The 15,916-nt window shown below is 36.4% G+C and overlaps 1 protein-coding gene across 1 annotated transcript; it reads left to right on the forward strand.

The window, feature by feature from the left end:
• Nucleotides 1-1,788: 1,788 nt before the first annotated feature.
• kiaa2013 (KIAA2013 ortholog) lies at nucleotides 1,789-15,696 on the forward strand. The gene is made up of 3 exons (XM_056463097.1): nucleotides 1,789-3,287; nucleotides 8,134-8,987; nucleotides 14,892-15,696. The coding sequence occupies exons 1-3, from the start codon at nucleotides 2,300-2,302 to the stop codon at nucleotides 14,907-14,909; spliced, it is 1,860 nt and encodes a 619-aa protein (XP_056319072.1). The 5' UTR covers nucleotides 1,789-2,299; the 3' UTR covers nucleotides 14,910-15,696.
• The last annotated feature ends 220 nt before the right edge of the window (nucleotides 15,697-15,916 follow it).

The raw sequence follows: 15,916 nt of genomic DNA on the forward strand, positions 1-15,916 counted from the left end.
TGAGCAGTGTTGGGGAAAGTTACTTTTGAAAGTAATGCATTACAATATTGAGTTACTCCCCCCAAAATAACTAGTTGCGTTACTTGGTTACTTTTTATATTAAGTAATGCGTTACGTTACTTTTGCGTTACTTTTTATTACCTGGCTGAGGCTTAATCTTTTTCAGAACGTTTTTTTTAAATTCTTTTTTAATTAGAGGAGCTCTGCAATTAACAACACACTGTATAACCTACACCTACATTTACCTTTAAAAAAACACATACAAAAATAGTCTGAGAACTTCCTGACCCCAGAGCTAAACATGCTGTATACAGATTATTTAATTTAATAAAGCAATTATTATTAAACTTTAAAGCATTGTGTTTGCTACTTTTGTACTATTTGTCTTAAATAAAATCATTGTCCATTAAGATAATCCCTTTTTCCTTTTCTTCGATGCGTTCAAAATAATGAACATATTCTCTCATTGACTGCGTGATTCATTGTGACTACTTTAATTTTAATTCAGCAATTTATTTTTTAAAAGCTAATTAAACTAAAAGGTAACTCAAATATTATTACTTATTTTTTTAAGTAATGTGTTACTTTACTCATTATTAGATAGAAAAGTAATATTATTACGTAACTCACATTGCTTGTAATGTTTTACCGCCAACACTGTTTATGAGTAACTCATACAGACCTTAAAATTAATTTAAAAAAATGAAATTAATTAGTCACTAAAATGTACAGTAACAATAAAAACATAAAACACAATATATCTATTTTTATTGTTAAATTTTAACATTAACAACATTTTTAAAGCTCTATTCATTTCACACACAAAATTCAGGTTATCATAGTATGGACCATGGTGAGATATATATATATATACACACACACACACACACATATATATATATATATATATATATATATATATATATATATATATATATATATATATATATATATATATATATATATATATATATATATATATATATATATATATATATATATATTTATTTATTTATTTATTTATATATATATATGTATTTATTTATTTATTTATTTATTTATTTATTTATTTATTTATATATATATATATCTCACCATGGTCCTTACTATGATAACCTGAATTTTGTGTGTGAAATGAAAAATCCAAAAAAAGGTTTACAAACTGAGATATATATTTTTTATTCATACATAATTAAAGTATTAATTAAATGAAGAAAAAACATTCAAATACATAAACACAAGGGGGTTAAACAAGGGGTTAAACGACATGACACCGATTAAACACTAATTTCCGGGACTTATAACCTCTCATATTTTTAAAGCCTGAGTATTTTTTTAAAAAGCAGAGAATTAATAACGAAAGTTTTGACCTAAATATGTGTTGAATATTGCCGCATTTCCATGTCAAAAAATACTATAAAAGTTACCCAAGTAGGCTAAATCTAAAATCTTGCTATCTGTATTAGCTTTTGTTAAAAATGCATTTATTATTTAGATTTAGCGCCTGCACAAAGTATTTAGTTATTTACATATATTTATTTATATTTCAAAATGTTATATGTAAAACGTCTACTCTAAAAAAAGAAGGGCAGTATCATTACTACTGCCGCAAAGCCGTTTAGAAGTTGCCTTACCAGTTTAATATACTGTGTCAGCATCAGTTTTGTCTTTCAGTCTAAGGTCACAGTGACCTAAGACAAGCTGCAACGGCTGTTCTCAGAACAGCGTTTTGAAACACTACGACACATCTCAAACTCCGACACTTCCGGTATTTTTACGGCAGCTTGGTTTCCTTCAACAAACAGATGTCAGCTGGCTGAGAGATGACATGTTCATGCAGAAAATACAGCAAACAATCAACGACGAAGTAAACTCTCGCAGGTACACATGATTACGTGATGTAAACGTTGCTCCGACGTACCAAAATAAGTCCCGGAGAGAGCGCGAAATGGGTGAGCTCAAATGGGTTGACTTGTCAGCTGACTAGCCTGATAACAGCAACTGGGAAATACACGCAAACTCTCGTGTAACTAATGCTTGGAGTTGTGTTGTGGCATATTTTAACGCGAGTTTGTTTGCTTCTTCAGTGATGCAGAAAGGGTTATCCACCATTCAGTGAATGAATTACTTTATTTACGCGCGCCCTCGTGTTGTTCTTCAAGTTAAGCTTGATTTGTCATTACAGCTATGAGAGCTGCAAGAGCTGTCTGCCACTCCCAGCATTTACTGCTGTCAGGAAGCCACTGATGCCCTAGATACTACATAGCCTCCACTGAAGAAAGAAACACACTAGTGGTTTATGTTTAATCCACCAAAGAGCTTTTGGAGCAAAAGGCAGATCATGTGGCTTCAGCAGAGATTAAAGGGGCTGCCCGGTTTGCTCTCCAGCAGCTGGGCTCGCCGTGTTTTGGTTGGATTACTGGTTTTCCTCATTTTCTACTGGTACCTAAGTTCAGATGGCCTGCTGAAGTTGTTCAGCATGTCCAGGGAGCCCGGGGGGGCTGCGGGGGTGTGTTTGCAGACTGATCTTCACAGGTGGGTGTCTATGGCGGACAGAGGGGATGGAGTAGTTCACACCCCCCAAACCAAAGAATCTGGACCATTTGTGGTCGGCAATGGACATTTTCTAGTGGATGTGGATTCTAATAAACTTTGGGTAGCTTCATCTACTCAGCCTGGATCTGCACCGGTTCACCAAACAGACTTCAGCCCAATTGCGCGGTTGCAGGTACCAGGAACGCGCTCCGAAGCGCAAGCTATGATGCTGTGGTACAGAAAAGGCTCGGTTCTTTCCTCTCGGTGCTTCCAGACAGCCAAATCTCAGTCTTCTCGTGACTGCATTATCATACGAGAGGAGTTCATTGCGCACCGCAGCCGACACAATGTTTATCTCCAGAGGATCCTCATTTCAAACCCTACAGATCACATTGTTTCCGTTGACATGTCTTTGGAGTCTCTTTCATTTAGGAGCAAAATGGAGAAGATGGATGATAAAGAGTTTGTGGTGTCCTCCGGAAGGGTGCTCACAGAAAAGAAGGACACCGTGTTGGTGGTGGTGGCCACAAATAGAATAAGCAACAAGATTCAGGTTCCTTCTAAATCTGAGTACTCTGCAAACCTGGTGAGTGTGATTCACACTTCAGAGCCCACTGAGGGCGGGAAGCTGGACGACACCTTGGACAAGCTCAGAGACAGAGTCCGAAAAGAAATGGCGGATGTCCTCCGGGTTGATGTGGAAGAATTAATGCAGGAGCATCAGCAAGCCTGGGTGGATCTCTTCATATCTGGTACGTTGATTGAGTCTGATAGTTTTTATTATTATGATACTGTTATTATTATTATTATTATTATTATTATTATGAAAACATACCCAATCTATTGGATCAATTTCCAAAAAAAATACTGCGTGAAAAATTCTGAAGTCATAAATCTATGAGGCATCAAGTTGATAAATTTTTTTGATAGATTGATAGATAGGTTGATAGATTTTTTGTTTTTGTTTTGAGCAATTCCATGAAAATGTCAACCATGCCATTAAAAAAAAATATATATTTTTTGCCAAAATAGTGAAACCCTTTCTACTTTTTTTTTTGTGTAGGCTTGTGTTTTACAGTACTGTTAAAATACTCAAAAATCTCTCTGTCAAAGTTTTAAAACAATTGTATTTGATTTATCAAAGTCACAATAGTGCCAATTTCATATCTGTCACATCCATAATGAAGCTTTTCCCTCATAAATGCAAAACATGTCAAATAAAATAAAATCAATCATGTTTGTTCAATAGAAAGCCAACTCTTATCTTTTTAATTAGCATTATTTCTTTTGGATTATGCAGTTTAATTCACAGAATTTCTACAAAGTATGTTGTACGTTGTTGTTGACTGTAAACTTGCTACCTTTTTTGTCACATCCATAACGCATGTTTATTTACATCATTTAAAATATAAAAAACATTTACAGATTGATATTTTCCTGTTCCCATAACTCTGTGGTTAGTTCTTTTGAAAAATATAAACAGATGTTTCAGTATAATGTTAACATAGACTTTTTCTGTGTATTTTTACACAGTTTTTACTGAAAATGTCACATCCATAATGCTGGAACTGCTCTTTTTTTTTTTTTTTTTTTTTTTTAGAAAAGCTCAACTTTATAGCGCATTGAATTTAATAACGTGTGTACAAGTTATAAAACAGCTTATTAAAAAGAAAAAACATGTAATTTCCATCGTCCAGCAATTTGACAACATTAAAGGCATAATTTGCTTACCGTTTACTCTAGGGCTGCACGCTAAAGGAAAAAATCCAACCTTAGCTACGTTTCCATCCACCTATTTTTATGTGCATTTTGCCTATGTGCATAAAAACCGTTTGATGGAAACACCAAGATGCGCTTACATTTGGAAAATGCGCATAAAAAAACGTATGTGCACAACTGAGTAGGATCAACTTTTTATTCGATAAGCAAATTTCCCAGAATACGCCATCTAGAAAGGCACCAAGGCTGCACACGGAGGTCCCCAGATGCACAAATGAGTATTTTCTTGTCATTATTATGAATTTTTATACCAAACAAGCATAGGCATTGGAATCAGAATGTGAAAACGCATATCCTAAATAAATAATAATAAAGGTAAACAAACAAATTGCAACGTAAAAAGTAATAGAGGCTGCAATATCAGATCTATTTCAGTTGTCAGACACCCACATGAAAACATACTTAAGTATTTATAGTAAATACTATAGTGTTTTTTAACCATACTGACTCTGAAACCTCCAATAGAGATAGAGATGTTGCGCAATCATCTAAAATGTGGCTAGAATTGTTTTTTATGCATGGCCGATATATATTGCATCACCAAAAAATTTTGAGGTCATGTCCATGTGTTTTCTGATAAGTCCATATATTAATTATTGTGAATGGCCTTGTCAGAACATCAGTCAGTGTCAGTTTGAGTAGACCGTTTGATGTATTCTAGGCCTGCACAATATTGGAAATATCTAATATTGTGATATTTTATTTTTCTGCAATAAACATTGCGATATAAATACAGTTTCACAAGATGGTTTAAATAGCACTATTTGGTGGATTTCTGGGGAGTCTAACAGCACTCAGGTACAGAAAATGAACAATCACATTTGCAATAAATGCTTTTCTAACTCTCATTTCTAAAAAGTCTTCTAAAAAGTCTTAGGTCAAGTAAAAATATGGTTTAGTTTTTCATTAAAACAAGCTAAATTATAAGTGGGGTATGTCAAATAATCTTGTTTTCGCATTGTAATTTAGATATTTGAACTAGGGTTGGGTCGATAGACCCGATGGCAGATAGACATCATGATGGTAAGCCTGCATTGCGTTCCTCCGCCCCGCTTCCGTCGCAAACCCGCTCATGAAAAATACACACTTTGGCCCTGTTTACACTAACGGGTTTTCGGGTTGGTACGGGTCGGTACGGGTCACCTTTATCAGGCTTGCGTTTCCACTACCAAGGGTACCCTTTTGGTGGGCGTGGCGTATGACAGAAAGTTTCAGTTGACGTCATTCTCGCTTGAGGAAATGTCTACAATAAAGCTGTACGGGGTCATCCAAATATCATATGAAAAGCACTTCTCACAAAACAGATGCTTCATACACATACATACTTGCGTAGAAATGTTTATTACTAACTTTTCTATGAACATGAGTTGATTATAACTGCAGATCAATGCGAAACAGCCTACTGTAACGTATGTATTTATATTATATAACTAAATAAATGAACATATATAAACACATACAGCCCCTTACAGTCTCCGATATGTTACCAACTACAGAAGAACTACATATAGCAGACATTTTGTCCGTATTTAGGTTCAAAAACAACACAAAATATAGCCTACAGTCAGTGTAAACCTCTCATCCGTGTCTGTAATCTTCAGCAGCACATGTAGCCTCTGTTAGACAGTAATTCCATCATTCCCAGTTCATTTTAGTCCAAAAGGTGAAGATAATAGTTAAACATGGCAGTTTGTTCATGTTTGCTGAAAAATAATGTGCTCCTTTTTTCCGACTTTTCCTTTGCTTTTTCGCTCTTCACTCTCGCGTTTGTCAGCTTCTAACAGGATCAGGTTTCAAAAGCACGTCAATAATCAAGCGCAGGTTATTATCAGCTCAAGAAGTTTGTTATTTCAGATATAATGTTAGACGCGCGAGAGCGCAAGCAAGAAAGCGAAACCGCTCGCGCCTCAGACTGGCTCGTGAAAAACTACGGGGCACAGGGTAAATCTGCTCTTCTTCTTGCCTTTGTGGCTGTTCATCCAGACGACGACAAGGTTTGTTTGAGCCCGGGTCGACCATGGCTCGTTATTATATGTATATATAATTCCGCTGTAATCTCTCGCTGTGAGTGTATTTTAAACATGGCGGGTTTTTTGTTTTCATTCTGGCTTGTTGCGTAAGCGAATGACGTATCTCTGTAAACCAATAGCGTTCAGCTGCGCGTGTGGCTCCGCCTTTTGGTACCCTTTCTTGTGTTTGGTACCCTTTCGAAAGGGTGTCGAAAAAGTGGTATGGTTCGGTTCGGTACGCCTTTTGACAGTGGAAACGGCCATAAAAGCGTACCAAACCGAACCGTACCATACCACTTAGTGGAAACGGACCATTAGGCCCTGTTTACACTAATACGCACACGTCTGAGCTCCAAGCTGTTAGCGGGTGCTTTGAGCACAAAACCCAAGAGAGCAGTGCACATCAGACAGTTTATCAAGGATGTACTGCTGGATGTCTCACTATGTTAAATGAGATATTTAATTAATCTCGCCTCTATCTAACGACTCTTCAGTTTTTTTATCAGGTAACGTGTCTCAGCGTCAGTACACTGCTTCAATCTTTCGCTTTCACGCATGTACTTAGTAATTTAAGCGATACTGTTAGTTGGTCCCTGTAGTTTATGCACCTTTTTAACCAACCAAGTTTGTCGACGCCATTATAATGACATAGACCACTCTGCCTATTCATGCCAGAGTCCCGCGGAAAAAGTAATTGACCGGTGGTAATTTGTGTGTAACTTCTCTTTATTTATGATTTTTTATGTTTTGATAGGGAAAGTGTGAACATGTTTTTCAGACTGAAAGTGAAAGTTGTTCTGTTAAAGAAACAGGTATTAGATTATTTTACCCTGCCCTTTTCAAATTAGTTTATGCATATTTTAACAATTTGCTTATTATTATTGAATATTTGAAAATGTTTATCTCTTCTTAAGTGTATCACACTGATACTATTACTAATTAATTCTACAAGTAATAATAATTATTCATAATCATGTTCAACTCCTGTCTCTGTCCTATTATATAATTAGTAATTTTATAATCAGTTTTTTTAATGTCAGTGGCCAGTTGCCTGGAGGAGAGGGCCAATTGACCACCTCTGTACACCCAGCTCTCTGGTTTAGGAAAGGCTTTCCGCTCCACACCAGCCGTCTCAGTCCCCAGTGAAAGTTGTTTTTCAGCAGAGGACATTGTACATGTGTAAAGACCTCAGCTTATGCCAGAAAACAGAGATATGCTGATATTTCTTTTTTAATATGTAAAATCCCAGCACAATCAAAAAAAAGTGCAGCATTTAAGAAAAAAAATGAAAGGGCTCTTGTTCACCTTAAAGTCGTGACTAGTCAGTGCAATAGTCTAGTGGTTAGCGCACCGACATATGGTGCAGTAGCACATCAGGGTGTCCCGAGTTCGAATCCCGGCTCGATGACATTTCCCAAACCCCTCTCTCCAACTTTGCTTCCTGTCTCATTACTGTCCTATCTAATAAAGGCAAAAAGGCCAAAAATAAATCTTTAAAAATTAAATAAATAAATTAGAAAAAAAAGTTGTGACTACATCGTATCGTGAGATTAGTATCATTGTTACATCCCTAAAATCAAGACAAAAATTCTAAGAAACTTTTTTTTTTTGTATATATATTCCATATACAGTAATTCTGTTCAACTATAAATCAGACTCGATTGCATATCTTGTGATGTGACTACTGCGGAAGTACACATTGCAATATCAATGCTGAAACGATATATCTCAACAGGTTAATGTCACCATCGGCTTGGTGTTTCCTGACCTTTAGGCTTTCTAATATGAGTTTTCTTTGTTTCTTTTTCAGGTGTGGAAATTCGAAAGATCACAGATGCCCACACTCCGTCCAGTCGAACAGTCAACAACACCCTATACTACATTCTGTCAACCTCCACAGCGCCTCTACTGGATCAAAGCCTCACCTCAGAAGACCACGAGCACCTGGAGTCCAGTCTGAATTACGCTGACCACTGCTTCAGCGGCCACGCCACCATGCATGCCGAGAACCTCTGGCCAGAGCGGCTAACAAACGTAGCACAGATCCTTCAGCTCGTGAATCTCTGGAACTTAACCCTACAAAAAAGAGGATGCAAAGTGCTGGTGGCTGCAGGAACTCACGGCATGATGCAAGGCATGGTCCTTAGCTTCGGAGGTCTCCAGTTCACCGAAAACCACCTTCAGTTCCAGGCTGATCCAGATGTTCTTCACAACAGCTACTCTCTGAGGGGAATCCATTACAATAAAGATCTTATCAACCTAGCTGTGCTGCAAGATGTCGAAGGAAAGCCGTTCCTGCATGTTTCCGTCAAGCCTCAGGAGAAACCGGTCAAGCTATACGCCTGCGAGGCTGGTTGCATGAACGAACCCGTGGAGCTGACCTCAGAACTGAGAGGACACACATTTCCGGTAATGGTCACCCAGCCTATCACGCCTCTACTCTACATCTCCACTGATCTCACTCACCTTCAAGACCTGAGACACACGATGCACGTCAAGGCCATCTTGGCTCACGAGGACCACATGGCCAAACAGTACCCCGGCCTGCCTTTCCTCTTCTGGTTCAGTGTGGCATCCCTCATTACGCTCTTCCACCTCTTCCTCTTCAAACTCATCTACAACGAGTACTGTGGACCCGGAGCCAAACCGCTCTTCAGGAGTAAGGTATAAACGGTTACAAGAAGACAAGCCATTCCTTTGTGGCATAGTGGTGGTGGTGGTGGTGGTAACTGTGATGTTTGACTTTTCCCCTCTCGCTTAACTCTCAAATTCTGCCTTGCAAGATATTTTTACCTCTGGAAACTGAGTGATGATAATTGGTTTTGGGTAACCCATCAAACTTTCAATCTGCTGTAATTGGAGGGTCTGGTGTGCTGGAAATAGTTGTCTGCAATCTTCAGTTTGGGTGTTCTCTTTCTATGAACTTACGCTGAAAGCACCAGTGCTATAAAGACACTATTCAGTGGACTTTGATTTGTTTTGTTCCCCCCCTCCTCGCCCTCTCTAACACAAGTGGAATTGATTTATGTTGGAAAATGAAAAAGATATTTATTTTTTTTATATAAATATAAATATATGAAATGCAATTCCGCTTTGCAGAATAACCATTTGCTAATTATGTTCGAAGGACAATTTTTTGAATGTAATTTATCTCATGACTTTCTCATTTTTTATATGTAGTTTTACAGCTAAAAGAAATCTGTTTAGAGTATTTAATTCAATTTATTGATGGGATAGCAGGTGAGGATTTGATTTTTATTCGATCTGAAATTTGTGTGTGAACTTCTCACTGGTGCCTTCAAGTCTTTCTTCTTCCAAGTTGGTTTAAGGGGTTTGGCTTCTTTGAAATCGGCTTTCTGCATTTTGTTTGGGGTTTGTTTACATTATGGGGTCTTTCAAGGGGTCTCGTTTGTCATCCAAATGTGCATTTTGCAGAACTTTCTACTTTCTGCTGCTGATTTGGCTAATTTGAACCCAAACGCATCAACGTTTTTCACTCATCACATTCATCTACACCAAAATGTGATGTCAATACTGATGGCTGTTTTGGTAAAACATCTTGAAAACTGTTAACATAACAACCAGTTTGGGTCATTCCACCTCAAAATCAAAAGTAAATTTAATGATGTTTTGTATTAGAATGAAGCCACTTTTTAGGGACTATTTCTGTCAATTAAAGCTCCTTAAATTCTCATTATGAATGCTTAGAATTGCTTAAAAAAATGAAAAAATAAGTTTTTAACGATTGTAAAATACATTGTAAATCTAAAAATATATATAATAATACTGTGTATTCCAATTCTAAACTTATTTATTACAGCACTGAGAGTCTTAAGAATCAAATTGGATGTAATGAGAGTTAAAAAATAATGGCTTCATTTTTAAAAAAATCAAATATAGTATTAGAGATGCCCCCAAACATGTTTTCTTAAAATCACCAAATCTACACTAGTCAAATCCTAGTTTAGATGTGTTTAGTTTACTGTGGTCATTTATTTCTGAAAAATCCATTGAAGGAATCAATATGCGTGAGTTTGGCTGTAATTTAATTAGTCAGTTCATGTTTTGGAGCACAAAATGATATGGGGCGATTATAAAAGGCTGTTAAACACGTTTCATTCTTGTAAATGTTAAAGTAAGCAAGTGCAGTTTCACATGGTCTGATGTGTAATTTATGTCACTGCTGCTTATGCACTGATATTATACACTCTGAGCTGCACTCTTTGTTGCATCGCCGCCAACAGATATGAAAAGTTACACAAGCTCACAAAAGGAAACTCACCTTTAATTGTCCATCTATTATTTACTTGTTGTTAATGTAATGGCTTTGCACTGTTCGCCGTGTGGGTCTCAAAGTTGTTTTTATGTTGAAGTAATCGAGTGGGTTTTTTTTCCTCTCTCCAGTGTTACATTTGTTCGACTTTATTTGTTGTGTTTTGATTAAATTAACTAATCAAGAGTTAGACAGCCTTCTATTATTGTGATGTTCATTTACATTTATTTTAAAACCTAACACAGTGACATTTAATAGCATTATACTCTTCGCTGATGTGAAATGAGCGCCTCATCTGAGTTGATTCTACATTTGTTCTAGACAATATAATGTAAATATGGCCATCCGTAGCAATCAAATAGTAAAACCATCCCAATTTATCTAAAATTATGAATTCTTTCAAGCGCTTTTTTTATTTTTATTATTATTATTTATTTTAAAAGTTCCCAGGTTCTGCAGGTTGCAATGTTCCGGATTTTGCTTGCCAATCTTAAGCCAATTATAATGGTTTGTTTTGGTTCAGTTTGGAAATTCCCCAACCAGTGCAGAGCCCGGGAGACCAGAGTGAGTGCTCCGACTTGGCCCCCCCCTGGTCCTTCTTTCAAGGGCTTAACAGTACAATGAAAATTCATCAAGATGATAGCAACATCAGCCAATTAGGGTTGCACGGTTTACCAGTACTGTTGTATTGCGATACTATGGCTTCAAAATACTAGTGGTGCCACTGTAGTTTGTAAACGGTAGTATCGTCATTAATGGTTTATATACAATAGATGTTGCATGTGGAAAAGCCACTAAAACGCTCAAACATTTGTGCAACAATTGACCATTTTATTTGACTAGTCTGTGGAGCCTCTAAGGTTGCAAAACTGTGAGAATTCACGCCTTTTATGGTAGCCTATTGAGCTTTTCCAACGCCTCAGTTCAAACACATCTTAATGGGTTCATTTCTGTTCCTGTTAATATGCTTTATTAGCGACTGCGACAATCTCTTTAAAAGAACTTACAAAGTGAAATTTTTAATTAATTTGGATTGGTAGCTGATAAGACTGAAAAAATTATATATAAAAAAACCAAAATAGCAACAAGAAACCAATTTTTGACCAGTTCACATAGCCTAATTTTGTTGGAAAAACGCTCTTTTGTAACAGATTTCATTTGGTAGAATTTGTATCTTTATTTTAATAGTTTTGTTGGTCAGTTATCTACAAAATCAACAAAAAGAATAAATAAATGTTAGGTGAAGTGGGGTGCAAATAATACTATTTGGCCTTAAGGGAATTATGAATTTCATTCAAGTAAGTCTATTATAACATAAGATTTTTCTTTATAATTTGAGTTATGAATTACAGTATCGCAATACTACTTGGGATCGTGATACTTTATCTGGTATAGTATCGTAAGATTAATGGTATCGTGACAACCCTACCACCAATATAAATGACATATTTTCTGTGCCAAGCATTTGAGTGTTGCATGTGTAGGTTGTTTGTCGACATTTTACCAATATTGGCCTGACTGGCCCAACGGTCAACTGCCTCAGGTGCTGTTTACACTAGTGCGTTTTCCTTTTAAAGTACATATATTTGTTACAGTTAACTTTGCATCCACATACCTCCAGTAATAATTTATATTATTTATTAAATTACCAATTAATTGTATTTTATTAATGTCTACCCTCCACCTTAACCCTAAACCCAACCCTCACAGTAATGTAAAAATATTAATTATTGTTGTAGCGTCACGAAAATAATGCTATATTGATGTGAATATCCACAGCTGTATCCCATCTAGACTTTACCGCACTTTGCGCTCTCGTGGCATCTGTCGCTGCTAGGTGCCCGTCAACTGTTTTCTCAGAGGGTGACAAACCCTTGCTGCAGCTCTGATACAAGTTTTATTTATGGAGAAAACTAAAAAGCACTGCAGTGTATGGGTGCGCTGCATTCGTCTGAGGTTATTAGTCTACTGTTATCGCTGAATGTGTGTATTACATATAGTATGAAGCTGATTGGTTAATTCTAGTCACATGACTCATAGTGCGCTTGCGGGAGTCTGAAATTTTAGATGTTTTCAACTAGGTGCACCTGAAACACACTGGTTTCCATTGGAAATAACGAACTTGTGCGTGCAAAAGAGCGCAATTTGTGAAAGGCCCCTTATTTTTATTTTTATTTTTTGTGGATTCATTTTTATTTTTATTTTTTGTGGATTCATTGGAACAGGAATCATTTTTATGAAATCTCTCATGAACAAAAATGAAAAACTTTCATTTTTAAGTACAATCAAATCCGAAAATGTTGAAACGTGTGGAAAATGCAAAAAAAATTGTGATTTCTAATTTTACTTTGACTTGTATTTCATTGCAGACATTATGAACACTCTGGTCAACTTAATTTCATTTGGAATTATACATCCTTTCCTGACATTGAGACCTGCAACACGTTCCAAAAAACATTGGGACGAGCAATTTTAGGACTAGTTATCAGGTCATTTGGTTACATAATGATGTGATTTGAAACGGGTGATGTCAACAGGTGATAGTAATTATGATTTAGTACAAAAGCAGCATGCAAGAAAGGTCTAGTCCTTTAGGAGCAATATGGGCCGAACATCGCCAGTTTTCCAGCAAATACATGAGAAAATTATTGAAATGTTTAAAAACAATGTTCCTGAATGAAAGTTAGGAAGACATTTGGATAGTTCACCTTCAAGAGTGCATAACAAAATTAAAAGATTCAAGGAATCAGGAGGAAATTCAGTGCGTAAAGGACAAGGGAGCAAACCTAAGCTGAACAACCATGATCTCCGATCTTTCAGGTGGCACTGCATCAGGTATCATCATTTATCTATAATCGATATCACCACACGGGCTCAGGACGACTTTAGCAAACTTTTATCAAGTAACACAATACATAGTTACATCTACACATGCCAGTGAAAACTACTGTGCCAAAAAGAAGCCCTATGTTAACAGTGTCCTCTCTGGGCTCAGAGGCATCACACATTGGAGATGTGTACAGATAAATAAATATATCAGGTATTTTATGGGAGAAATAGACATTGTTTGCTCCGGATCAAAGAAGAAAATGATCATCCAGACTTTTATCAGCAACCAAAAGCAGAGGTCTGTCATGGTGTGGGGTTGTGTCAATGTCCTTGGCAAAAGTAACTTGCACATCTGTAATGGCACTATTAATGCTGAAATGTACATAGAGATTTTGGAGCACAATATGCTGCCTTCTTTTCAAGGGACTCCCATGCATATTTCAACAATGCAAAACCACATTCTGCATACATTACAAAGTCCTGACTGCGGAGGAAGAGGATACAGGTATTTGACTGGCCTGTCTGCTGTCCCGACCTGTCTCCAATAGAGAATGGGCGGTGCATTTTGAAGCGCAAAATGCGACAACGAAGACCCCTTACTGTTGCCCACCTTAAGACATGTTTTCAGAAAGAATGGGACAAAATTACATCTGAAACACTTCTTTACCTGGTGTCTTCAGTCCCTAAATGTCTTTTAAGTGTTGTGAAAAGAAATAGCAACATTACAAAGTGGTAAATGCCAGCCTGATCTCACGAGAAAACGTAAGTATTTTACGTTTTGTCAGTTTAGTGGCTAATTCGTAGGAATTCGTACGAGTTCAGTCGTACGAAATTATACGATTTTAAAAAGGAGGCGTGGCACCTATCCCCACCCCTAAACCCAACCGTCATTGGGGGATGAGCAAATTGTACGAATTAGATCGTACGAATTCATACGAATTTGCCACTAAATCAAAAAGTTACAAATTGCCGTGAGATTGTGTTGTAAATGCTTTACTGTTCCAAGTTTTTTGGAACCAAAATTGGACTACAAAACAAAACAAAAATCATGAATAACACATTAAATAATGTTTGTTGTATTGCCTGCAATGAAATACAAGTCAAAGTTAATTTAGAAATCACTACTTTTTTTTATTTGTGTTTTCCATACTGTCCTAACTTTGTTGTTGTTGTGGAAAATCTCCATCAGTCAAATTCCTACATTGTTCATTCGTCAGCAGTATACTATATCTTAGACTTACATCAGACAATAAGGACAAGTGAAATAACAGATCCAGAAGGAGAAAATGTACTAATTGAATCCTAAATGCAGTGAAGGGAATAATTCTACTAATAACAACCTCTTTAAATCTTTTCAAATTCACAAGTTATTTTCAAACGTTCAAACATTTTGCACAAAGAAACCACATCAAATGCGCTCTCTATCTTTAACATGCATATTTACACTTTATTTGTTATTTCAACAGGATGATGCTTCTGTCTGAAGCCTAATCCAGGGTGCAGAAACATTTAAAGTGGCTCTGGATGTCCTCTCAGGATTGATTTTAATGTCTGGAGATATAGCGGTGTATATAAAACATGCTTGTTGTGTTTAATTTTGGACATCAGCTGATTTGTGTTAAGGTTGCTGAATAATTTAAATTATGAAGACTGTCTCGAGGTGCAAATTTGTGTGTGTTAATGATAAAATATCAACAGTTATGAAGGATTTAGACAAGCCTTGTATTAATTTATTATTTTGCCTTAATCTAGCACAATAATACAATCTTAATGGAGAATTGAGATTTAAGTTTAAAATGCAGCTAAACATCCTTAACCCTCCACTGATTTGATGTGAATTTATATAATTGCAACAAAAGGATAAAATTGCAACAGATTTTCTTTTGTATTGTGATGTTAATCCAAGTCAAATTGACAAAAAAAAAAACAAAGAAACAATTGGTTTGCTGACTTGGTTCTTTCCTTTCCCATAGTTTGTGTTTCATGGGTGTTTTTACATTTATATGCTTTCAAATTGCATAATTGGACATTGATATTTAATGCAATATATTGTTTTAAATGACTAGAAATCTCAGAAAAAGTCACTTTGGTAAAGCTTGTGCAAATAAATTGAAAAACTACTGTGCATTGAGATATCTGGACTGGTAATTACAATACATTTTTGGGTTAGGGCTAAACTAGTTTGACTTATGTCGGCAGAGAGATGCCTGATATAGATAAACCCCTCATATCATACCATGCATGCAAAATAAAAGAAATGGAGTAATTAAATCTGTCGTTGACACCATCTTTAAAAATGGAAAAATATATATGTATACACTTACCGGCCACTTTATTAGGTACACCTGTCCGACTGCTCGTTAATGCAAATTTTCTAATCAGCATCACATGTTAGCAACTCAATGCATTTAGTCATGTAGACATGGTCAAGACGATCTGCCACAGTTCGAACTGAGCATCAGAATTGGGAAGAAAGGGGATTTAAGTGACT

This window comes from Danio aesculapii, chromosome 8 (assembly GCF_903798145.1).
Source record: "Danio aesculapii chromosome 8, fDanAes4.1, whole genome shotgun sequence".
In the NCBI taxonomy this organism is placed as follows: domain Eukaryota; kingdom Metazoa; phylum Chordata; class Actinopteri; order Cypriniformes; family Danionidae; genus Danio; species Danio aesculapii.